Here is a 26,144-nt window from a genome sequence, read left to right as displayed (position 1 = left end):
ACTTTCAAAGTTTCTGATACTTCTCATTTTATTAAACCTGAATAAGTGTCTAGTTTCTAACAGCCCACTGAATCTGTGATGTTTCACACTGATCATGTTATTGTTTATATATGTTTTATACATGTAGCCCTCAGAGGAGGTTCATGTGAAGGAGGCCAGGGTGAGGGTGAGCTGGAGGCAGGTGGGTTATGTTAAAGGTCAGCAATCCAGCATTTCCTGAAAGTCTCGTCACATGTAAGTCGTTCCTCCCGAGGCAAAGAACTGGATTCAACATTTACTCGTAATCCTGCGGTCGTGATAAATGAGACTAGTGTCTTCATTTAGTATCACAGACACCTTACAAGTTACAATCAGCCTATTAATGTTCATGGCTTCCTTATTTGCAGCATACTGACAGGAGAACACCTGCTGATGCCAGACTGCAGCATGAACCACACACAAGAGACTGTCCAAGTAGTCTGATGTGGCTTTGGCAGCTTTTATCAGGAGTCCATGAGTCTGCAGTCGTCCTCCTGGGTCAGAAGATACAAGTAAACTGTTTTCTTCTACTAGCTTTGCTTTGTACAAGACAGAAAACTATCAGTGTGACTGAGAAGCTAACAACTGTCCACTGAGTGGCTGTGCAGGCTATACAGGCATGTTTGTTTATTCCTCTGGTTTCCAAGCTAACAGTCAAGGTCCCACAAAACTGTTGCCAGAAACAATCAAGAGGTTATAAAACTCCTGATCTTAATGCAACTCAACACACACAGAGCTGAAACTCAAAGATCAAAAACAAAACCCTTCCCATCACACAGCGGAAACATAAAAACAAAATGAGGAACTCAGTCGTACCAGGTGAAAGTTCTTTAATTCACTTGTTGAGCCATCCAAACATGTCAAACACACATGATAGAAGCAGGCACAAGCAGAGGAGTACGCCTCAGTGGAGTTTGTAGAATAACCCCATGGCGCGGGGTCCACGGGGAGCAGCCACGGCCGGTTCAGCTCCTCCAAACTAAAATCTGTGAAAACTCTTTTTTCAAACATCTCACTATCATTTGTTTTAAGCAGGGATCTAAAAGTCTAACCTAAGGTGAAGTCCCCCCTCTATTCACAAACCAACAGTATGCACCACCTCTGGCTCCTCCACCACTCCCAGGTTTTTATCCCCCCCCCCACTTCATTCTTCCACCCCGCCCCCCCAATCATGCTGACTCCACCCACTCCTCTTCCCTCCCACCAGCGCGGTTCAGGTGTTCAGCTGTCGACGGTGCGCCCCGACCAGGTTTCGTGTTTGGTCCCAGGTTTGAGATGGGTGATGGTCACCTCCACTGCCTGGATCTTCTCGAGTTTAGGAGGGATGCAGCAAACCTTGTAGCTCACTTCATCGCCTTCCACCGGCACATACTCGCCCTCGATGCTGAGGAGACAGAGACAGAGGGGTTCAAACCCAGCTGGATTTTACAGACACGCTGAACTCTTGTCCTGCTTCAGCCTCCCGAGTGCTGGATGAGCTGTAGATGGAATCAAATACAGTTTGGTGCTCACTGCTGATTCAGGGGAGACAGAACCAGTCACACAGCTCAGTCTCATCAGCACAGACTTGTTAGGTAGAAGGACTTCAGCTGTAGCCACAGAGCAAAGGAGAGGAGAGCCTAAAAAGGCATACCTCTCTGATTCAAAAACACACGATACACCAGACGATGAGACACTTCCTGTTGAAGAGGACATGAACAATAATAAGAAACATTATTATAACAGCTCTCCGGCTTTCTCTGTAGATTTTAGTGAAAGTTAATGAACGGGATTCTCGAGCCATGATTTCTCGTGTGGTTTCGTTTTCATATCCGTCTATGCGCACGACTCCTCGCTCAGCTAATTATTCAAGAAACCCAGCAGCATCAAACATCACAAATCTGGATATTTTTGTGACAAACACTGTTTAGATATGATGTGTGGGCTCAAAGTGCAGACAGTTCAACGCTGAACACACAGAGACCACAAAGACACACTGACATGATCAATAAAAGGCTTATTTGTCAGATTTTGCAGGAATGCAACACACTACATCGTCTCCACTGTGTGAGCTTTTCTGTTTTTAATTACTGTCCTACTGGCAGCTCATCTTAGTTTTATTTGACCAAATACTGCAGCGGCCAAACATGTTGGTTGCTTTAACAAGTCTGATTGACACCCCCCACCTTCGCCAGATCCTCCTGTCGCAGGAAAACCAGGCCCATCACAGGTGACCTCTTGCACGCCACTCACCACCTGTTTAACCTGCTGCCCTCTGGTCGGCGTCTCAGCTTCACTAACTTCTTCCCACTTCATGCTGAGTACTGGTTTGTCACTGGTAAATAATAATATAGATTTTTCCTGGACAGTCTTCTTCACATGGCTTTCTTTACCTCAAAAAGGATTTGACAATCATCCCGCACTTTCATGGATGTTAAGGCCAAACTTACCAGCTTGGCAAGAAGTGCTGGAGTAGTTCTTTACCTCACAACCTACCAAAGTGCTGATGGGGCCCAAAACTCCTTCTCACTCCTGCACACTTACAGGTTTGCACTGAAAGCTCCTTGGACCCTGTGCTTTGAGTTTGCAGAAGAAGTCCCACACTTGAAACGATCTTTCAGCTGATTTATTTATGAAGAAACAAAACTTATCCTCCAATATGCACGAAACAACTTTAGCAGGCGAGCGTGTTTAAAAATGGCCCCAATTTCTCAACAATTTATGCAACAGCTTCACCAGCTCCTTTACTTACAGCTGAGAATCTGCACTTCAACACCCCGACTCATAACACAACCATACATTTGAAATGTTTTATTACTATGAGGCCCATAGAGACGCCTGCACAAAGTCTGACAAACCAAAACAAACCTTTGAGTGGGATAGCAACGCCTTTAGGACCGGCCGAGTCAGTTTGGTTCATTCTTAAAAAAGAAAGAATGGATTTATGACCTGAAGGACCAGAGAAGGCTAATGAATCAAGTCTGCATCTAAAAATCACGTTCAATCCAGAAAACGATCGATTCGATTCTGATAAGAGCTCAAGTTGATTAAGGGGAAAAAAAGATGCACGAGTTCAGATTTTGTGCATTTGTGTCAAAGGGTGCAAAACGCATTAAGAGTACAGATGGTAGAGCAAAGGGGGAAGCTTTAACAGATCTCTACATCAAAAAAAGAAAAAGGCCAGAGGAGGGCACGAGGTTAATATCAATATATCAATAACATTATCAATAAACATCACTAGGCTGTGTTGTTGTGTTGCCTTGTTGCTGAGGACGAGCCTGGTCCTGTTATGTTCGACAAACACGTGGAAAAGTCACTCAAAGGCTTCGTGAACTATTTTATTGTTTTGTGCTTAAAAAGTATCCAATGAGCGGTTTGTGTGAACGTAGGTGTTCAAGTGTTTGTGCGCGCCGCTATCGTCTGTGCTTCAGGCCTGTGGGTGATAACAAAGGCACCGCAGTGAAGGTCATCAGATATCCTGCACTCTGCGTCGCCTTGCTGTGCGTTTCCTTTCACTCCTACAGAGAGCTGACAAACTTTAACATCAAGCTACACACACCTCATCAGTGACAGAGCAATAAACACATCCTGACCTTTCACCCACAGAACGACGGTGTGAGGCACTCGCCACACCACAGGTGCTTCCCCACGCCGACCTGACCACGAACACATTAATCCACAAAGCACACACACACACTTACTCTGAGATATGGACAAAGATGTCAGCGCCCCCGTCCGATGGCGTGATAAATCCATGGCCTTTGGAGCGCGAGAAATATTTACACATGCCAGTAAACACGGGTCCCTCCGATGCACGAGCCGTCCTACACAGGAAGCACATTACAGAGAGATGGGAGACGTGAGCACAGAGCAGACTGATGAACCAGCAGAGGCAGATCCCTCGTAAGACCCGCCATATATGAAATAAGCACTTTATTTTGAAAGGTCGTTGGCTGCTAACCAGCAGATCCAATCCTGCGAGTCAGGACTGCTGCAGGGCAACCTGCACACAGCGCCAGGCTGGCCCCGAGTGAGCTTTTAAAAACATTTACTTTGAAGCAGGTCTTATTATGCTCTTCAACAACCAGAGTAGCTTTGCACGATTCACAGAATACAAACTCTTGTTTACATCATACAGAGCCAAGAGTGAAAGAAACACATGTGCTAATACATAAAATACAGAGTAATGCATGTGCTCATTGTTTGAAAGTTCATGTTTAAAGCGAGTCTTCTGAAGAGCAGCTGACAAACTGTGACACACTGTGCTGGCATGCACTGCTGTTTGTCTGCATCAGCACATACTAATCATTTACACATGCTGCTTGAATGCTGCATGACGTGGTAACAATGAATTATTGCGAAGAGGCAATTCCAGGACACGAACGATGAAAGCTGTGGGTGTTTCATTGTGGTTAGACACAGAAGGTCTCACTGAACATGCTAATCTGACAGTCTGATTAACAAACTGATCACCGTGCAGCGTCCAGCACGAGATTATTGACCAGCAACGACAGCAAGCCTCATAGCAGCGAATATTACACTCGCTTCATTGGCTTGTGAATTTGTTTCCTCTCGTTAACGTCTACAGATGTGTGTGTGTGTGTGTGTGTGTGTCCTCACGCTGAGCAGGTCCTGTTTCTGCGTGTGGGCAGAGGGCTGGGGATGAGGTAGCCTCTCATAGGGGAAGGCGAGCGATCTCTGTGTCTGCAGGCCGGGAGGTGCAGAGATTCTGAAGTGGGGGGAAAAAGTCCTCAGTGTGTTACATTGCAACAAATTTCACGCGACAGCATGGCGAGCGGTTAGAGCAGTGACTGTGCCTGTAATGCATGTGCAAATACATGACCCGTGGCCTCGGACAGAGACGCTAATGCTCCCCCGTGCCTGTGAACCACCTCAGCGTGAGCTCGACGCCCTCACACCATGAGTCTGTCACATTAAACATCTCACAGCATCAGGGACGTTTAATTATGAGTGAACCATCCCACCACCACTATAATATTAACAGAACTGGGTTAACTGGCACAGTAGGTTCACATCAGTGCAACACATGCTGTTCGTACTTTGATCTGTTTATAGCGAGCGCTCTAACAGTGCGCGGTTCCTAAATTCCTGCTTATTTGTGTTAGCTCACCTTGCTTCTTCACTCTGTATGTAAATGACTGTGCTAGTTTTTTCTGATGAAGCTTAATTTGCTCACAGCCAACTCTGATATTTCCATGAAGCAGGACTGCACAGGCCCACCAACTGAGCATCACTTGCACATTAATACAGAAGAAATGATTATAGATCAGTTGGAGAGCAGACACCTGTTAACACGTGGCCATGACATTGGGACAGCTTACTCTGACAGCGCACTTACTTGGCACATGCATATGGAAATGGTCCATCAGTGTCTTTGTTTTCTCTGCAGACTTTGAATGTGGACTCTGTACCAATCACCCCTCTAATACACACTTCTGAAACAATGGTTTAACAGGTGGAGGCCAATGAGATTTTCCCTTGCTCATCTTGTTGACTGGCCCCACGCTCACCTGACCCAAGTCTACCAGAACACCTCTGGGACATCAAGCTTGGGTTCGTCTGACACCAACAGGTCGAACCTCAGACTGTCCAGGAGCTCAGTGATGCTCTGGTCCAGTTTGGGGAAGCAATCAGCCCTGACATCATCTGTTATCTCATTAGGAGCTTGCCCCATGTTGTCAGGCAAGCACGTGGGCGCCATACAAACTGCTGAGTTCCATTTAGAGTTTCTGCGATCAAATTTCATCAAAATGGACGAGGCTAATCTCGTTAAAGTGCTGATGTGCCGTTCACATTGTAGGATGTTGATAGATTTTGCTCTGAAAGTGAGCAAAATCTTCAATGTCAGGTGACACATGAGAGGGTGTTGTGTATTTATGCATATACCTGGAGACCGTGGGGATCTTGGAGAAGGCAGTGGAGGGGTCACAGGTCGAGACCCCTTGATGGCAGTGTCTTGAGAGGACATGTTGGAAGAGGCAGAGTAAAGGATGGGGAGGGAGGAGGGGCGGCTCAAAAGGGAGCACAGCAGAGCGTGTTAACCACCTGGGAAAGGAGGATGACAGACGAGATTTAGAGCGAGTCACACAGCATGCTTACAAAGAACAGGGTTACCTAACTCTCTCCATTTAACACACACACACACACACACACACACACACACACACACACACACACTAGTGTGCCAGTCTCACCCAGGTGTTACGTGCACTTTTTTACTTCAATAGCAGTTCAAGCTGCAAATCCCACTTCCAGCCCCCACCCGCAAAAAACAATCTGTGCTCATGGATCTCGTTGCTGTGGCAACAGCAGTTCGAGTACACGCCGATACGACCTGACAGAGACGGTGGAGAACAACAGTGTCCTTATTCACCTCAGCCCAGGACTAACATCAGCCATTACCTCACCCTCGACTGCACGTCGAGCAATTAGGTGGAAAAGAAAACGTGCAGCGGCTTCTGCTTTACAGCTGCATTGTTGAAAGAGAAGAAAAAAGAAGAAGAAAAGAGAAAGACGCAAGAATGTTAAACAAATACATCCAGGAGAACTTCAGCGAGGTTGCGAACGCCAGTGTTTCTGAGTAAAGCTGCAGAAGAAAGTGGAGCAGATTTCCCACGGTGCACAGGTGTTTTCACACAGCAGTTCTGGGCAGCGTGGGGAGAATCAGGTTTCCCCACATTTAACACACAGCATGAGAGAGCCTGACACATTCTCACAAGAACTTTTTTTAGAAACTACTTTTTGTGATACAGACTTCAGAATATTATCAATCCATCTGCTTCAGCTTATCCGGGGGAACACCAAGGCGTTCCCAGGCCAGCCGAGAGATATAATCTCTCCAGCGTGTCCTGGGTCTGCCCCGGGGCCTCCTCCCGGTGGGACATGCCTGGAACACCTCACCCAGGAGGCGCCCAGGGGGCATCCTTGTCAGATGCCCGAACCACCTCAGCTGGCTCCTTTCGATGTGGAGGAGCAGCGGCTCTACTCTGAGCCCCTCCCGAACTTCTCACCCTATCTCTAAGGGAGAGGCCAGCCACCCTTCAGAGGAAGCTCATTTCTGCCGCTCGTATCCGCGATCTCGTTCTTTCGATCACTACCCACAGCTCGTGGCCATAGGTGAGGGTAGGGACGTAGATCGACCGGTAAACTGAGAGCTTCGCTTTTACACTCAGCTCGCTCTTATAGAATATTAATCGACTCATAATTCATGGCATATTGGTATAGCTTAAGCTAGCAGCATATAAAAGTAATTAAACTGGCTTTTTAAAAATAAATGAACGGGTCAACACAAATATAGAGGTGGCTAGAAGACAGTCTGATGTGTTGGAGCGATGGTCGAGCGAGCTGCATTCATCTCAAGGCCACATGATGGCGATATCTTTGTCCTATAGAAGCCAATGGGACAACTTTTATTTATTTGCTTAGACCGTCACCTTGGGTCACACTGAATAAAATGTCATTTTGAAAAGTCTTGGTTTTGGCCAAAAAGAAGAGTCCATGTTATAAAACATGCTTGTTTTCTAATGACTTGTCGAACAAGTATTCACCAATAAGCATGTGGTTTCACAGTCGGACCTGCTCACTAAGCCCGCCCCAAAAACACTCAAAGGACAATACAGGTTGCATTATAACAATCTAGAAGTTAAGCATCGTCCTAAGAGGAGAGTCTGGCACAAAGGCACATCAAAGCTGGATGCTTGTTCAGATGGATTAATGAGCTCAGTGGAATCTGGTTTCTGTAACCGAGGATGAATAATAGCCATCGAAAGGTTGGAAAACAGCTGCGGATGTTTCTGGAACAGCTGCGGATAAACAAAAACACCAAAACAGGACCGACTGTTGCTAATGAACACAAAAACTACAGCACCACGCTCTAAATATCTGAACATGATTAGCGCTCTAACCTTTGATCATTTGACATCAGAGTTTGCTCAGCACACAGCCAGTTGCTTTAAGAACCAGCTACACGCTCTGGCAGCAGTTACACACTTTACGGTTTTGAAGCACAGCTCCGAGTGAGCACGGTGTCTGATTAACTCAATAGACACGAGGTTAATGTAATCACAGCCCCTCAGGACAGCGCGCTTCCTTTATGACCATCAACACGTCTGTCTCCGTTTACACTGTGACCAAAGCAACCTCCTTCCCAAAGGAATAGCGAGCCGCTAAAGTTAAAAAAGGAAAAGCTTTTACAGGATGACGGAGAGAACAGACAAACAAAACAGAGGGTCTTTCCAAGGAGAGGAGGTGGGACAGGGAGAAAGTGGCAGATAAGACACAGCACTCAGGGAAAGGTTGGAAAACAAGATAAGGTGAGTGCAGACTTAGCTCACCTCGTTACTACTGCTGCTGTTAAAAGGGCCACCATCACATTCCTGCACAACACACTACAAACTCTGCTTCCTTAAAACAATCCTGGAACTGAATTTTTAAAATGAATATTTTTAAATTTGTCATAATTTTCCAGCATTTTCAAACCTGTAGTTGTTTCACTCTGGTCTGAATCATGAGTTTGTGATTACAGAGAGCAAAATCCAAAGTAAAAGCAAAATGCGTCAGTAGAAATAATGTGCAGGCCATTATTATTATTGGCTGGATGTTTCTGTGGCAGGAGCAACAGAAGTAACTACAGGAAGAAGGTGCCGTGTCCCCTGCCCCTCCCCGAGGTTTCTTCCTGTTTAAAGGGAGTTTTTCCTTCCTGCTGTTGCCAAAGTGCTGCTCACAGGGGGTTTGTGTGATTTTTGAGGTTTCCTCTCCATTGTTAAACCTTACAATATAAAGCAACTTCAGGCGACTGTTGTTATTATTTGGCACCTAAGTGAAACTGAATTGAACCGTTCCTTGGTTGTGCATCACCAAGTTCAGGTTCCTGGAGGACTTCCCGTGACTCTTCACTGCCACTCGTAATGTGTTTTACATCATTGTTTCAGTTGTGAACTTATATTTGCCTCCTTTCATTTTAGCCTTGCTTCGGCCACCCTGAGCACGCCTGCTCTTGTCTGATCTCAGAAGCTAAACACAAAATCATGCCAAACAGGTTCTGGAACATAACAATCAGTTCACCGAACTCAAGTGGCTTCCACAGTCACCAGATCTCAATCTGAAAGGTGGAGCACCTCTGGGATGTGGTGGAACTGGAGACTGGCATCAGAAAGTGTGTGATGGTGTGTGTGTTTTGGCATGCTGCTGTAAAAACAGTGAAGCTGAACACGTTCAAGTACCAGCAGTGGAAGTTTGCCATTTATAAAAGGGAGCAAAAACCATTATTGTAATAATGTTATTGTAAAAACTGGCCCTTTTTTCTCACAGTACATTGCAGGTTATACATGCAACACTAATCAAGTTTAACAACAAGAAATACCCCAGGTAGATTCGAAATATAAGGTAAAATGTGAAAATATACACGCTTTCCATGCTCAAATAAAAATGCTGAGTCATTAGAGGTGTGAAGCAAACGTGAGGAGACCAAGATAAGAGCAGGGGACAGTAAGAGGCCACACACGATAACAGACCCGACATGCATGCACCGATCTTTATAGTCACAGAAACCACAGCTGGCATCGAACTCTCTGCAACACAAGAACGAAGGTTACAGTCGGCAAAATGTTTGAAAATTAAAGCTGCAATATTCTTTAGTGGAAAAGCGACTGCAGCCTTGACCTTAGAGATTACTGCTCCCTTTAGCATGAACCTCTCAGAGGTGCCAGATTCGTCCACCAGCCCTCGTCATCATCTACTGAAATCTGAACACTCTTACATCCAAAATGCTTCATAGTGATGTTTTTATCCCCTCAGACTCAAAGGAATCCACAGATTTTATTGTTCTTAAATGATCCCACAGTAACTCTGATTTTGGTGTCAAAAATGTACGACTTAGCAACGATGGGAAAATCTTCGTCTGTGATTGTGCGTCGCTTGAAAGCCTTAGCAGATCACTTACACTCGATCCTTCGGGTCTGGGAAAAAACCCCCAAACCTGGCTACGTCCACATCTTCAGGGGAACGCCACACTCCAGACGTCAGAGATTTAAATAAGACGGCATCCAGCTGTCACTCACTAAGAAGGCTCTATTTACTGGCACCCAATCTACGACGAAGCTGGACTCTAATTTTATCGATTTGAAAGGCTGCCATGTGAGTCTGTGTCGCAAAGCATTAGCAACCTGCTGCGATGCTGATGAAACATCAAAGTGTAATGACGCAGATTAAGTTTGATAGAAATTTAGTAATAATAACTCACTTATTCAACACTTTAGCATCTCAAAGGAAGTTCAGCACTCCCATGCTGCACGTATACGGACACATAAGCATCCTAGCGTGTTGCAGTCCATGCATCCTCAAGTATATGATCATGTGACTCTGCTTCAATCCAAACTACAGACATGCAGGACAACAGGAACGACTTCTTGTCCGCTGTGTCCCAGGCTGCCGTTGTGTATTTTGAAGGGAGGGCGACAGATTTGTGACATTTAGCATGTTTGGAGTGTATAGCTAGTGTGCATTGTAGTTTAGTTAGTGTCTAACTTTTCTGCTTTTTTGTGGAAAAAAAAAGAAGAAACTGAGATTCTGGGTTCATCCCATCCATCCATCTATCTATAAAATATAGACATATTCAGGATGTCAGTGAGGCAGTTTCAGTGCTTGTTGGCAGAGATGATACTGTATGTAAGGAGGCAGAGAAATCATCGAGAACTGACTTACCCAAAGCAGTTTGTAGCTGTTAAAATGTATTATTTTAAATATCATTGTATATTCAGTACTGAAGCGCGTTTTGATTGGTCAGATCAGTTTATTTGTATTTTAAAAAACTAAACAAAAACCATAAATCAATCAAGCTTGAAAAAATGAAATGTTGCACATTCGTCCAGTGAAATTACACGGTTGGTATGAACGGCTGCATTAAGAATAGATGAGCTGAAACAATATTTTCAACACAAGATATTTGCATGGATTTTGCCCATCCAGTGGGACCACTTCTGTCTCTCTAACAAACTCAAACAATAGCCACTCTATCATCACACACACAGACACACACACACTAGATAAAACCCATGTCCAGTGGAATTTTCCATGATAGTTCTCTGAACAACACGCCACCAGTGACCCTGCTGACACAGCAAATACCAACGCTACACACACAGTCCACACAGACATCGTCGGTCAGGCCGAATCCCACACAGCCAGCTTTGGTGTGATAAACAGCATCCATATGATGAGGTTGTTGTACTATACAAGTCAGAAACAAATGCATACAGATTCTGTCCCTGTTTAGTTTCAGCCTCCTCAAGGTGACGTCTGTTCATCTTGAGCTGCACCCACAGAGATCTCAGTGTTCCAGCGTCGGTCCCTGACATGTCTATAAGAGCAAGTGCGCTACGTGCTGATTTTCTGTACTAGCTGCTCAAGAGCCTTCAGAGTTTTTCTGCTGCTCTCCTAGTATTAGTGCCAGTAAATTTAATTAGGCTTGAAGTACGTGGAGGAGCTCGTAGGGTGAGCAGAAGACAAATCTCTAATCTTATTCTACCTGGAGTCATCAGACCTAAACTGAATTAACATTTTGGAAATAAATGTATTTGCAATTCAGCTCAGGGTTACACGAGAAATTAATGCCTCTCATATCCGTAAGTTTAATGATTAGCTAACTGTGACGATGTTAAAGCTCACTGACGCTGATCATTCACACCAACGGTGGCACATTTATAAGTCATCCCACATCATGTGACCCTGTCGGAGGTGGGCTGGCATTTACATAAGCGTGGACGTATTGGTGCAGGTTGCCGGTCTAGAATCCGCCTGACTTCATGAGGTGGTGGTGCAGATAAACACAGCAACAGGTGGCTGACTGGAGCTACTCCACGAAGTTGTCAGAATGTTGGGATCATCGGATTTCTTGGTTATGTCAGGTGAGATTCCTGACTATGGAGTGTATACACCGCGTGTTTAGTTAACACGTGACGTGTGGCTTGCCTGCAGTGTGGCTTACGGTTTGTTTTAAAACCAGTGAAACAGGGACCAACAAAGACAAGAGCATAAAATAAAGTGCAGAGACTGACAGACGAGAAACTCTGCTTTGAAAGCTTTTATGGGAATATCCGGCTCCGAACATCGAATACAATCAATCGGCCTTTTATCCAATCGAGACACGAGAGCAGGAAATGGAAGAGGAGAAAATGAAATCAAACCAAACATGAGGTCAAACCAGTACAGTGTGCATTTAGAAAAAAGAAACATGACAGATGGAAATGTGTTGAAGAGCGAAGAAAAGGAGAGTTGATATAACAGGATAACCATGTGGGAAAGTAAAGATTCTGCTTTTCCATCGCTCCTTGCTTCGTCTTTTTCTTTACCCCCGACTTCCCTTCTCTCTCTCAGAGGTTCACTCAGTTCCTCGTTCACACCGGGGGGCAGAGAAAGATGAAATGTCCCCGAGGACAAGATGACACAAAGGCAAAGCAAGGACATGAAATTAGCAGGAACTTTGCAGAAACTTGGAGAGTCCAAGGCTGGAAAACTGTAACTGTGGGTGACACAACTACGTCCAGGTGACTGACCTCAGAACAGTCTCCTCTTTGTTTCTGAGCTCCAGATTGAAACATTTTACCTTTAGCTTTGCCCAAAAGCTGCACTTGGCAATAAAAAGCAGCTGTTTAGAGGAACCATTTAGCTTTCTTGCTAACTGTAATGTTGCAAGACTGGTGTCATAGTGTGAGTCTCTACCATGAACAAGAGAATAGGAATGCAGCTTGACCAGTATTCAGTGTTACGAAACTAAAGTTACCCTTTAAGATTAAAAACTATAAATCCTAGAATCCCGAGGAAAACAAAAAAGAAAGCTGGTCTTACTAATACATCGATGCAACGATACACAAACATGTCACACTGAGCGCTCCTAGTGAGCTGTTAAACACGGCGACTATCCAGCATCCAGTAAAGTGTGGCTTGTCAACTATTTGGGAGCATTTCCAGTTTAGTCTTCTCGTTAAAGGTGAGACAGCAAAAACAGGAAAAGATTGTGCAGTGTGCCGTCACCGCCGCGACTTCCTTTCTGTTCTAACGAATCCTCCATCCAGACTGTTTTTAGATTGATTACATGGAAATTAAAAGAACGAGTTGCGTTACTCAGAGCGTGGAGAGCATTAGCAGCGAGAGCATTAGCAGCGAGAGCATTAGCAGCGAGAGCATTAGCAGCCTTCTTTACTCATAGGTCAATATCCATATGTTATTATGTACTGTTCTATAAGGGGTTGTGACAGATTATAATATAGGCAGTATAAATTTTCCATGATATAAAAAAAATGCCATATGACAATATTATTGCTTAAACAATACAACACCTTTACATGTGCACAACAGTGGGACAAGGCGAGGCTATAACACCTTACAAGTCGTTATAAATCCCGCTGCCTGCAAGCACCAATAAAACATTTTTCCCGTAACAATAGAAATATTTTCTTGAAATACTGCGATATTATTTCGAGGCTCTATTATCCACCCATAACCCCACATGTCTGCTTATTTTGACAAAAGGCATCCAAATACTTTATAGCTCAAAAAACTTCATCTTTCTCATCGACAACATGCAATCTGTGTATTAGCAGAGATGTGTAATGCAGCTGCAGGCGCATGTCTGCTGTGTTACACAACCGCTGTAATATAGTGATAACATCACTAATTCATTTAAACAAAAAACCCAAGAAGGGGTTGCAATATTGAACCCTTCAGTCAGCTAATAACCATCACATCCCTAGCTACAATAACCATCAACAGCTCAGCTCCCCCTAAACGAAACACTCATTTATCATCCGCCCCTGTGAGGTGCCAGGAAGTATAAAGGTATGAACAAAGCAGCCCCTTAAATGCACCGCTTTAAGGGGAGTTTGATTTCAATCTCGCACTGGTCTCACTGAGTTAAAGATTCCTGGCTGACATAAACCACGGTCACATGTTTGCATCTGCACTGCGACATTCTGCGAGGACCTTGAGCCGCTGCAGCTGATGGAGGCAGAGTCATTGTTGCATCTCCACTCTTAAGCGGTCGAGATGAATGAAGTGGACGGCGGATGCAAATGGCTCCAGGCCCCTTATTGAAGACCTCAAAGCGCGCACACAAAGAATAACGCACACAAAGAATAACGCACACAAAGAATAACGCAATCTGCTTTACAAACATTATGAGCCTGTGTTGAATGCAGAAAGCAACCTTAAGCGTAACATGTGAAGCTCTCTGTGGAAGCCACTGTGGGTGGGTGTGTTTGTGGTACTGTGGATGCGTGTGTGGCTGAAAGTGAACTGCATTTGTGTGATGGCAAAAGATGGTCCCGATCTCTCCATTTGATGACTCACTCCCTCGATGTGCGTCACTGGATTTGGTGTTTTAAACATTACAAACTTGTGAGGGCTGACCATGACCGTCAGCAAACTCCTGCTTCACACCTGTTTACACGAGGAGCCGTATGAATGCAGCTACAGACCTGAGCCCCCACCCACCCATACACCCAGGAATCCCCTGTATAGCTTCCAGGTGCACGTCACCCCTGCTTCCCCCACCTCTCAGAACCCACTGTCACCCAGACACAGGCCTGAAACAATACATACGTTTTAAAATGGGTCAGTTAGGCTGCGAGGGTTTGTTTAAGTTCAAGCTTTTTTTTTAAAAGCGATCAGCTAATGCAGAACTGAGACTACAACAGAAAACCAAAAAGCATCCGGTATCAAAAACCTCGCCTCCAGATTAGTTCAGCACCAAAACAAGCAGCAGCTATTATAAGTTACTATACTGTGAACAGCTCAAATCACTTTTCACTCAAATTGCTGCAGTTTCATTTTCATATGAGAGGTTTACATTTTTCTTGATTTAAAGGAGTTGGACTCAAACAGCATTATACTGTCCTCGGTGCACAAAGTGTCAGAATTACACCACTTGCAAAATAATTATGTTTTTTGGGGCGATCGTGGCTCAAGAGTTGGGAGTTCGCCTTGTAATCGGAAGGTTGCCGGTTCGAGCCCCGACTTGGACAGTCTCGGTCGTTGTGTCCTTGGGCAAGACACTTCACCCGTTGCCTACTGGTGGTGGTCAGAGGGCCCGGTGGCGCCAGTGTCCGGCAGCCTCGCCTCTGTCAGTGCGCCCCAGGGTGGCTGTGGTTACAATGTAGCTGCCATCACCAGTGTGTGAATGTGTGCGTGAATGGGTGGATGACTGGATATGTAAAGCGCTTTGGGGTCCTTAGGGACTAGTAAAGCGCTATATAAATACAGGCCATTTACCATTTTTGGTACATTAGCATACTGTTTTAACATTGCTTAAAAAATAAAAAGCATAAAAACAATGTTTTCATGGGCTTTAGGCACCGTGTCTCTTGTATATTGATGAGGATCATCACACAGAAATCAAAAGAAGTGGCTCATTTGAAGCAGTGATTTATTCATGTGTTCTTGTGGTCGAGAGCAGGTGAGGAGTCACGACTTCGCTTTGGATTCAATTGGTAATTTTGTTGTTAATCTCATGAACTATCTGCTTAATTTTAAATAAAGCAAAAAAACCAAAACAAAACTAAATTATTACTTTTTTGCCTCCTAATGCAATACTGTGTAAAACTGTTACAGGCTTTGTAACAATCTTTTTACAAGCAGGTCTTCACTGTGTTTATATTGTACAAGCTGCAGTCTCAGATTATCCTTCTGTTGACATGAAAACTGCACTGGGGAGCTGAAGCCTTCTTCCTTTTCTTCAGGCGAACATGCTCACAGTTCTGCCCTCTCCTGTGGGTGTCGTAACCACAGCTGGTGATTCTTCCTGGATAAAGTAGGAAAAAGGAAGCGACCTGTTCAGTCACTGGACAGGGGAAATGCTTTTACTGCCATGTGTGATTTGCATTCTGAATCTCTTCAAGCTCATCTGGGCAGCCAACATTCTCCTCATCTTTTATAATGATTTGACTTTATTTTTGGCCCCAAAACAATAAGAAAAAATAAAAGATAACTTAACAGAAAGATGCATCGAAAGTAAGAAACCTGAAACCTTTGGACACCATGTGTAAGTATTTTTCTTCCTCCTTTGGGTCTTAACTTCCCGACATTCCCCATGTCTATCTTACACGTCTAAATCTCCTGGAAAATATTGACAGTATGATGCACAGACTGCTGGAGAAACATATTACACTGGAATCCAGTTAAACAGCAGCACAAACTCACTGCAACATACAGTAATGTTGCTTGTTATTGATGTACTGGGATTCTTATGCTTGGCTTTCAAATTGCCCAGAATCACAGCTGCAACAGCCAATAAAAAACCGACACAATCATGCCAGACGCCACTTCTGCCCCACTGCAATTTTGGACGTGCAATTTCCTCACCGCAATAACCACAAGCTCCTGAAAACAGTGATTTGGGTAATTTAGTTATAGTCGCTTGAAGAGAACTTAAAGCAGCAGATAAGCAAGATCATATCAAGATCAGGTCAAAGGAGAAATAATCACTCATACCACTTAACTCATATTAAAGTTTCTTTTTTTTTTTTTTTTAAATATATAGATTAGATATATACATACAACATATCTAAAGTGTGACGGTTGCATTTATGAGGATTCAAACATATGGTTTGAAATAAACGACCAGCAGATTTGATGGTTATAGCTGTGGGACAACAAAAGACCAACATGCTGCTAGATCAATACTGGATTAGCAAACTGACAACTGTATAACTGAATCATGGGAATTTCTCTATAACATGACAGTATATCCACGTAAACAACCATCAACAGGTTTTATGCATTGGGGATTAAATTGTCCTCGCAGACTGATTATGTTTCAGAAACTCGATTTATTTTTCAAACTAGCTAGAAGAGCAGCAACAACATTGTTTAGTGTTTAGGAGCCACTGCTCAAAAACAGAAGGTTTGAGAAAACAGGTTTAGGTGAACTCTGCTCTCGACCTGAATGAATATCCTTTGCTGCACTGAAGGGCATCCACAAACGTCTTTGACCTTGGAGAGCTCTTTAGATTTTTGAGTGATTAAGTCTCTCGCTTCAGTGGGAAAGATAAGAGCAGGTCGTAAACGTTTAAGTGTTTCGATAAGACGGCTCTGCACTAAAACTAAGGTGGTTTGAGTCATGAGCACCAGGTCTGATTTTAAGTAGTCGAGTACATTTTTGTCCATGTTCATTATCTGTTTGTTTTTTTTCTCATCCAATAAGATGAAATATTTGTTCAAATATTGTCTCAACTTCAAAGTGCAAAGGTGGATGTTCTCATTTTGATAAATCCACTAAAAATAGGCAGTCTGTGTTTCTCAGCGGTAGCAATCATCAGCTACTGGATGGATGCAGAACTATTAGAGCGCTCTGGACACAACACATGAAACAAACAACGAGCAATTAAAATCATTATGTCGACAATAAGGGCACAGAAACGGAAAATTACATCTGCTGGCTGCTCACAAAGCTCTCTCATCAATCGTTAAATCACACGTCTGTTAATAACAATGTTGAAATGAAGTTTGCAGTGAATCCATTTCCCCCGTAATCATTTACTTTGGCATCATTCAGAGCATCCAGCAGGAAATCTGACACCCAAATGGTCGATGTTGGATACGGAAATAATTCCCGTTGATCCTTTGGACGGATAAAGCTACAGTTTGTTACAACATCGATGTTCAGATGTTGACACATTTTCATAAAACATGACGGTTTTTGTGCACTGAAATCAGTCATTTTAAATTCAGCAGTAAATTCGGCTTTTATTGCCCGATTTACACGACTGACCCCTCCTTTTAATCATTTGAGCCAATAGAATCACGGTAACGTCACTGCGAAGCGGTGAACATTTGTTTTGGATGCAAGACAGCACAAGTAAGAAAGTTTGTGCTGCTGTTTTTCCAAATGCGATGCGTAATTTTGGTCTTCGTTTATGGTTGATTTAGTGAATTTTGTTCAGAGCGTGACGAAATTTGCAGTTTTGGAAACTGTGAGATGTCAGCGTTTAGTAGAGGCGTTACTCATCCGCGTACGTGAATCTGGGTTATGCCTGTATTTGGCGTCGCGGCCCATTAAACTGGACGTCCCCCTCTCGCCCCAGCTAGTTGGAAAAAAGCTGCCTTAGAAGTTAGCATGTGGGGAAGTTGGGGGTTGTTGGCAGACAGGCTGATTAAAAACACTTTGGACAGCAAAGCCGGCGGCAGACATGGAGACGGGAAAAAGCAGGCCTGGGTGAGGACGAGAAACTGTAGCTGTGTGAGAAAGGCTAAGAAAACAAAAGAGTGAGGGGAGTTTGTGGGGTCACTGAGCAATGCAGCTTTCTTTGAATGGAGCACAGATTTATTGCTGTTGACAGTTTGGATAAGAGCCACATTTTGATTTGTCACCTGTTGTGATTAATGATGTCCTCACAGTAATTGTTACTTGCATATCAAATATGAAACTTTAAAGCTTGTAAGATCAGGGGGATAAAATGTGTTTGTATATTTATTAAGTAAGGTGTGTTTTATGTTTGGAGGTCTAGAGAATCTCATTTTACACCCTGCTGCACATTCAAAACTTCACCTGCTGCAGACAAACAAAATACACACATCGAAGTCAAACAGTGCAACCTGATCCTGTGGTACCATCACTCAGCCCATGTATACTTTTACAGCTTCCCACAGGATGCATCTTCCTTGACAGAGAGAATTTGGGGGATTTTGGAGGTCCCAAAGCGTTTTAACCGAAGCCAAAGTTAACTCACCAGCAGCTCTAAAGCTGTGGTGGCTACATTTACTCAAACAGTCAGAAATCAAAGGAAAATGATCTCTATCAAACATTGTATCATTTAATTACTGCAAATTGTATTTACTAATGTAGTCGCACCCAAATGGCTCCTTGTCAACCAGGAAAGTCTCTGCAAACCAACATGGCATGTCTAAACAAAGAATAATACACACAAGCGCTATGAGAGAGGAGTTCACCTGCATAAAGACTCCATTATCACTTAAATTGTTTGCTGGCTTTGTGCGTTTCCATCAGTGGCGTCAGATGACTTTCACAGAAAGGTAAGCAGAGATGATGGATTAATATTACTGCTGCATATGTTTGAGAAATATTCTGTTTATTCACAGCATCATAACCTATAATTCATGTTTGTTGTCCTGTAAGGACAAGTATCTCTTGCTACAATGGCTGAGCACAGCCCTACATCTTCATTTAAAAACAACAACAACAGTCAGTGGCATAAACAGGCTAGCTGTGTTTCCACACAAAGCTAGCTGCGCTGCCTCACTTCTTAAAGCAACTAGGTTGATGAAAAAGACGAGAGCAGTTACTGAGGTCAGTTACAGGACACATAATGCACTCTCAGCATTACAGAGGTGAGTGACAACAAACACATGGCCTGTAAAAGCAAAGATTCCTTAGGAGAGAAATGAAAGCTTGCACACATACAAGGTAATACTTGCACTTTGTTCCAGTCACTCACGGCATTTTGTTCAACTGTATATAAAAGAAAGTGGCTTTGGCGGTGATCTGAACCATAGTCCAGAGGACTGTACTACGAAACCAGATTACTGGATTAGCAAACCAGGTCTCGCTTCAAGTCAGAGTTTTCTGCGTCACGAGAGAGGCTCGGTTTTTACCTGGCTAAATCACCATGGTAACTTATACTGACAATAAAATCTGTTCATAGATTTGGTTTGTTTTTAACTCTTCTGGTCTTTACTGTATGTTTTAAATTTGATAGATTCTCTTCCAGGGGAATAAAATTTAAGTTGTTGAGTCGTATCTCACTAAAACCACTGAATGAAGCATTGCATTGTCACATTAACGTATAAATGTGGTACTTGATTCGAGTCTCTTTCACACTGCTGGAACTGCAGCTACCACAACAGAGGACACACACCAAGATTACCTGCTCAATCAATATTACAATTTGATCTGCAACAAACTACAGTGATTTCCATGCCTCTGTTATTAGGCTATGGGACAATAACACGTAATGTCTAAATATATCCAGCTTAAAGTTTCAGAGCCCTAATGTGCAGCAGCAATCTTAGAAATAAACAGCAACACGTTATCATCTGATAACGTCTGACTAGAGTAGGCGCCGCACAGGGACCATTTCGGGTCTAAGAAGAATGACATTTTGGGGGTTGTCCCAAAACGTTTTAACGTTTGCAAAATGCAAATTTTTATGAGAGCACGCTCGCAACCTGAAGCAGAAAGGCCGGCTTAACAGGGAAAGTTGATCGCTAGCATCATGATACTTGTTACCTAGCTGGGGTTTTAGAATTTGTTGAGCCAGCTAATGCAAGGTAAGCTTTTCTGTGTTGAACTTGTGGGTAGAATACTCCTCGGTATCATCGCATACGACTGACGCTGTTCTTGTCTGTGTTGTTGTCCGTTGTCATCAGTCGTCTGTTTGTTTTGAAAATGTGCATTTCATTTAGTCGCGCACTGCAGACTAAACCTACCTCGTCGTAGGCCAGACGAGGACCCATCAGAGCACTGCTCTACACCCTCCATTAAACCCAGTGTGAGACCAAAACACAAAAACCACAGTAGCATATAGGTGAGAGAAATGTGCCACAATGAATACATAAATTCAGAGAGATGAGGCAGACAAGCATCTCTGCAAATGCAGTCACATTACACTCTAATATGTAAATCAAACCAGCAGTCAGAAGTCAAAACTATCCTCTTGCTTTCTGTCATGTGATGACAGATCAGTATTCCCACTCCAAACACACACAGACACACAAAGCAGTCCACGCATGAATCTATTTGCATGCACTCAGATGCATCTTTGCTGCAGGTGTCTATATGAAAATAGAATGAGGCAGAAACAATGTCATCTCAATAACGATGACATCATTTGAAGACATTATTGGGGAAATTAGGTAAAAATGTCACTGACTGGCTAGCTACTGCCATCACTTTGACTACCACTGATCTAACAGCTCCAGGTGACACAGTCTGCAAGTCTTCCAATCGGTGCTAGCGACAGGATTTAACAGGCATCGCATGACAGGTGATGGCAAGCTGGCAGCACTCATTCGTACAAGCGAGTATGTGAAAGTATGATTTATGCGTCAGCTCCAAATGACGAAACTTGAAGTGTGAAAAAGTATCCAGCACGCTGACATGATTACAGGTCAGTCAGTTAAACAGTTAATATGATGGTTATTGATACGTGCTATCAGCTGTCCGTCCTTATCAGCTAAATGATTCAGTAATATCAGCACACACAGGCGTGAGATTTTCAGATACTTTGCATATATATAAATAACGAACTCGGTGTGACACAATCACCACAGCATACACAGCTTTTACACTACTGTGACACTATGTAGTTAACAGCCAATTTCTTACAAAAATAAAACAGATGAGAAGCAGATTATGGAAAATCACACATATCCAGGTAGAGCACAGTTGCAAAGGAAAAGTCATTACTGAAAAGAAGTCCAACCAACACCAAAATAAAAGTCTGTGTGACCTCTGCCACAGACTGTTCTCACTGCATAACCAGCCCGAATGCTGGGACAAAGACAGGAAACACCTCCTCAGGCTGCAGCATTAGTCCAAACTAAATATCAGTGACAAGCTGTCTGGCTGAAAAGTTTGGAAAAACAAAATCTGATTGATGACAAACTTTACATTCTCCTTCTGGCCTTGACTCTAACGTGCATGCAAACACCATGGATATTCAGCCATGACTGCTAAGATGGCTTGTGCTAACCCAGAAAGAGTCGCAGAAAAGGAAGCCAGCAGTATCGCTGTGTCCCCCGACTGCAAACAGTTCCAGCCATGATACGTTTGCATGCAAATCTTAATTTACCAGTTTAACAAAGTGCTTCCTACTTTCCAAAGTGTGAGCGGCGACGTGCCAGGCATAGATCGCAGGAGCCATTCCAGTCACAATTCCCTACCCAGCGTGGAATTTGCTCCCGAGGTAAACAACAGGAAACACAACTGCGCAAAATTTCACTCGTGCACACACACACACACACACACCTTTACAGGAAAGAGGCCACAAAACATTAGCAGCAGGTGGAGAGCTGGTTCAAATACCACACCCATCTCCAGCTGCAGTCAAAGAGTTTGAGTCTGAGAAGCAGCTCCAAAATTTATTGGGGTGGTTTCTTCACAGTAAGTTGCCCTCAACCTTATGAAAGACATGGCTGATAATTCAATAAATAAGAACTCAATAAAAAATGAGTGAATCCAGAATTGTTAGAGCTCAGCATTAGATCCAAACAGACCCAACAGCAGGGGGTGTCCACTGGCTTCACTGCATTCTACTGTGCAGTTTTATTGGTGGAGGATGGCGTTCATATTTTGACACAACGTGCTAAATCATCACGTCAGTCAAGCTGACATCGAATGCAGTGTTTATAATAACTCCACTTCAGCGGCCATCTAAAGTAACACCATGACATTTGAGAAGTTGTTCGATAAAACAGAAAAACCACAATAAAGCACTTAACGATGAAGTAGACTGGCAGAGATCGAAATACATCTGAAATTTATTTTCACGTTGGGGAAGTTTGAGGGTCTTATACAGTTTAAAAATACACACAGACATACAGGTGCTGGATAAAACCCAGACCTGCAACTCGCTCTGTAATTTGTGTGCAGCTCTGGAGAGACCTCAGCCTTTAACTGAAAACCACATCCTCAGTGAAACTGTGACGATAGCCAGTCAATACCTTTCCTTAGAAATCGAGGATTTTTCTTCTTCACACACAACCAAACAATAAAACTCAACGATATCTCTTGACCAACACATCTAATGATATTTTTCTTGCTTCAACCAGCAACAGGCAGGAATCAGGGCTCAAAAACACAGGATGATCCTCCACCTTTGCTGTCCTCTGTGGCTAATGCACCCACACCCACACGGAGAGAAACAAACACGCACTTGTCCAATAATGAGCTGCTGATAGATACTGGCAATATCATGCGGCTCTTAAGCGCCCACAGATGCTCGTCTTCCAGGACTTCATTAGCTCTGAATGGGGGGGGGGGTGAGAAAAAGCCTTTTCAAGTTTCTGAATGAAAGCCTCTGACTTTCATAAACACACAGTGTGTGTGTGTGTGTGTGTGTGTGTGTGTGTGTGTGTGTGTGTGTGTGTGTATTCCCTTGCATGCTTTTGAGCCCCGAGCCCCAACCCCCCCCAAAGGAAATGAACGCCAGCTCGCGCCAGGAAAATCCTTGATGGAAAGCAAAGACTGGAAGTCAGTGAACTTTGGCGCCTCCAGTAACTTACAAATACAAACGAGCTTAAATAAAAACCACACATTTCGTCCGCTGAGCTCATTTATATAAACCACAGTGTTTGTCGAGCAGGTGTAAAGTTCACAGCTTCCTTGGGGCAAAAACTATTAGCTAGCTGCTGCAGAAATTAGCCGCGCGCTCACAGAGCAGCGCTGCGTGTGTTCGAGTCTCACCTTGTTACCTCCAACTTCAGCACTGACGTTTCTTCTGAAGCTGGAAAAGTTTCGGCTCTGAACAGTTTGATGTCGTGCTGCGGGTTTGTTCCCCGCTGTAGAGCGTGGTGAGGATGAGCTTCAGCCTCCCGGAGTCCAGCAGAGTAAACTCTTTCACTCTCTCTCGCTCTTTTTTCCTTTTTTCCTTCTTTTTTTTCTCAATGGGCGTAACACCATCGGAGTGACGTCACCTGTTACCGTAACAGGCGCTACAGCGGGACGTCAAAAACGAGCAGCCGTAAATACGCGACACAACACGCAAAGCGGATTTGTTTGTATATTTTATACAGAAAACCACTTTTTACAAGAACAAAGGAATAAATAAAATGTTTATGTTATGTTTGTTGCATTTGTATGCAAGTTACTGTTATTTTATTACGTTTCAAATAAATAGACAAACTCGTGTTGCGTGGGAATAATAAACAGCATTGTCTGCACGCTGTTTATTTCCTGAATCCTTAAGGCTTCTGAATGCCATGCAATGAATTATCTATTTCTATCGTTTCCTATTTCTGTATTGTTGGTACACAGGATTAATTCAATATTACATGTAAACTCATTGTATATATCGCACATTTGTACATAGTATAAAACACTTTTGGACTAATAATGCTTGATTTTCCCGTCTTTTAGTATATCTTTGATTCGATTTTTCCGTCTGAGGCTCCAGCGTCCCTGAAAAGGATAAGCGGAAGCGAATGGATGGATGGATTTTTCCGTCTGACTTGTGAGCTGCTGTAAGACGTAAATTTCTTAAGTGTGGGATTAATTAAGGTGTCTTATTTTTTTAAAAACGGTCACACCGCCTGACAAAAGAGATTTCATACATTTTTGAACCAAGAAATTGTAATAAACACCTTACGTGGCACAAAGACAGCACTTATTGGAATAAACAGCTAATTTAACACATTTATTACCATTTCATGTTTTGGTGTGCGTTTTATATGAAGCTATACTTATTCTTTGTTTTGGTTTGTTTTTTAAACCATGACTAAAAACAAAATTTAACTTGAAAGGAATGTAACAGGAAATAAGATGGAAAAGGTTCACATGAAGCACTGCCTCACATTCAGCAGAGGGAGACATTTTCATACTTAAGCTCAGAATAAGTGGGAATTAGACATCAGTTATATTTTTGTAACGTTATATCCTGTTAAACACAGTGAGTCAGTGTGTTCTCTTACCACCGTCTATTGATGCTGTCCATACAATCCATGTGGGAAAAACAAAGAGAACAACACATGTACAAAGGAACGAGACTGTGGGAACAAACCTCCATTCAGTTCCATTTGTCCTTTAGATGACAAGAAAAGTGCGGTTTTGCCCGCCAAGTTAACAGTCTGCAAGGTGACCTGCTGTCGAGGCGCACACATGCCCAACCAAACACAGGAAGCTCGCAGTCTAGCATATTCACAATGAAACAAAAAGAGAAAGCTAAGGTCCGGCCTGCTTCTTTACTGAGTTTAAAGAGGCTCCTATGTTGATTTCCCATTTGACACTTTTCATATTTGAATCTACACACCAGGAAAGACATAAAGTAAGGAAGTCATATGGAATTTACTACACTACACATTTAATCCTGCGATACTGAAAGAGAAATGCAATTTTGAGTACATGGTGAAGAAATGCTGCTGCAGTAAAGGAAACTGTCAGCATGACTCTCTGGGAAGAATTCTTAAGAAATAAATGTGTAAAATGACAGAAAAAAGCTCGTGTGTGACTAAATGACACGCAAGACTAAATGGTGCATACGGTAAAATATGCTTTTGTTGACTGGTGGAGGGCTCGGTGTTGAACCACACTGGAAGTGAAAAGGCTTTCTAATCAAATGAATCAGTAAACTATAAACTCCCTGGCCGCTGGTCAACTGCTCATTAACGCAATTATCTAGTCGGCCAATCGCATGGCAGCAACTCATTACATTTGGACAGGAAGACATGGGTAGGACAATCTGCGAAAGTGCAAACGGAGCATCAGGAGGAAGAAATGTGATGTAAGTTCTCTAAGTGACGAGTATTTGTCAAGCAAACCACAAAAACAAAAAACAACTGAAAAACATTTGATTGACAGACTTTTAAATCGTCTGTAAGGATTTGGAAACTGAAAAGCCAAATGACTGTATTGTAGAAGAATGGGTTAACAATTACTGTATCAAAGAGAGTGACAGCATGTGGAATAAAACATTTCCTGTGCAGAGGGCGATCGGGATTATTCATGCTGGATAACTTTGACCTGTGACCTCCTCCCCGCCACAGCATCAGGTGTCCAGTTTGTAGCCCGTCACAGATTAAACCTTCGTAATCAGCTCCTTCAGTCTGTTAGCATCACAAGCTTAAAGCTGCTTCCTTGGCAGACCACAGTAAAGTATCTGATGGAACATTTGCTGCATGTGTTGAAGGATCTGAGCGTCTATAGGAAGTCGAGCCTTCTTGTATGCAGCCTGTGTTGGTCCTTCAGTCCTATCTAATAGGTCCTCATCTCCATGGACCTACAGGGTGCAATATGCACCAAACTACTGTGCTACAAAAATGGGAAATAGATGCAGCAGTTTACTGAAATGAGGCATGAAATTCCCCTTTCTGTTGGCATAGAAACATTTAACTGGACATTTAATCTCTGAGATTTGTCGGTATACGAAGAAAAACTGTGCAACACCAGCAGTAAGTCTCAGTTT

At 43.3% G+C, this 26,144-nt stretch overlaps 1 protein-coding gene across 4 annotated transcripts; it reads right to left on the bottom strand.

Moving 5' to 3' along the window:
* Positions 1-831: 831 nt before the first annotated feature.
* Positions 832-24,764, bottom strand: carhsp1 (calcium regulated heat stable protein 1). Of its 4 annotated transcripts, none has more exons than XM_085270057.1 (5): positions 24,744-24,764; positions 5,905-6,063; positions 4,618-4,726; positions 3,699-3,821; positions 832-1,402 (listed from the first exon to the last, which is right to left on the bottom strand). In XM_085270057.1, exons 2-5 carry the CDS (start codon positions 5,984-5,986, stop codon positions 1,240-1,242), a joined length of 477 nt encoding a protein of 158 aa, XP_085126183.1. In that variant the 5' UTR covers positions 5,987-6,063; positions 24,744-24,764; the 3' UTR covers positions 832-1,239. The 4 variants fall into 4 exon arrangements, with proteins under 4 accessions (XP_085126183.1, XP_085126180.1, XP_085126182.1 ...); XM_085270054.1 differs by lacking the exon at positions 24,744-24,764 and adding an exon at positions 23,432-23,627; XM_085270056.1 differs by lacking the exon at positions 24,744-24,764 and adding an exon at positions 21,842-21,976.
* Between the last annotated feature and the right edge of the window lie 1,380 nt (positions 24,765-26,144).

Source organism: Mchenga conophoros, linkage group LG4, assembly GCF_057382185.1.
Source record: "Mchenga conophoros isolate Kocher_MC1m ecotype Shallow Benthic linkage group LG4, M_conophoros_male_GT1.1, whole genome shotgun sequence".
NCBI lineage: Eukaryota > Metazoa > Chordata > Actinopteri > Cichliformes > Cichlidae > Mchenga > Mchenga conophoros.
The sequence above is the reverse complement of the archived record's forward strand: the minus strand, read 5'-3'. Positions and strand labels throughout refer to the sequence as shown.

Bases quoted from the DNA above. Each gene is read 5' to 3' on its own strand.
- carhsp1 (XM_085270057.1), bottom strand. From the start codon at position 5,986: ATGTCCTCTCAAGACACTGCCATCAAGGGGTCTCGACCTGTGACCCCT. The intron at 3,822-4,617 runs GTGAGGACACAC...CTTCCTGTGTAG, and splicing joins AGAAACAGGACCTGCTCAGC to GACGGCTCGTGCATCGGAGG. The intron at 1,403-3,698 runs GTAAGTGTGTGT...CTGTCTCCTCAG, and splicing joins ATCTTTGTCCATATCTCAGA to CATCGAGGGCGAGTATGTGC.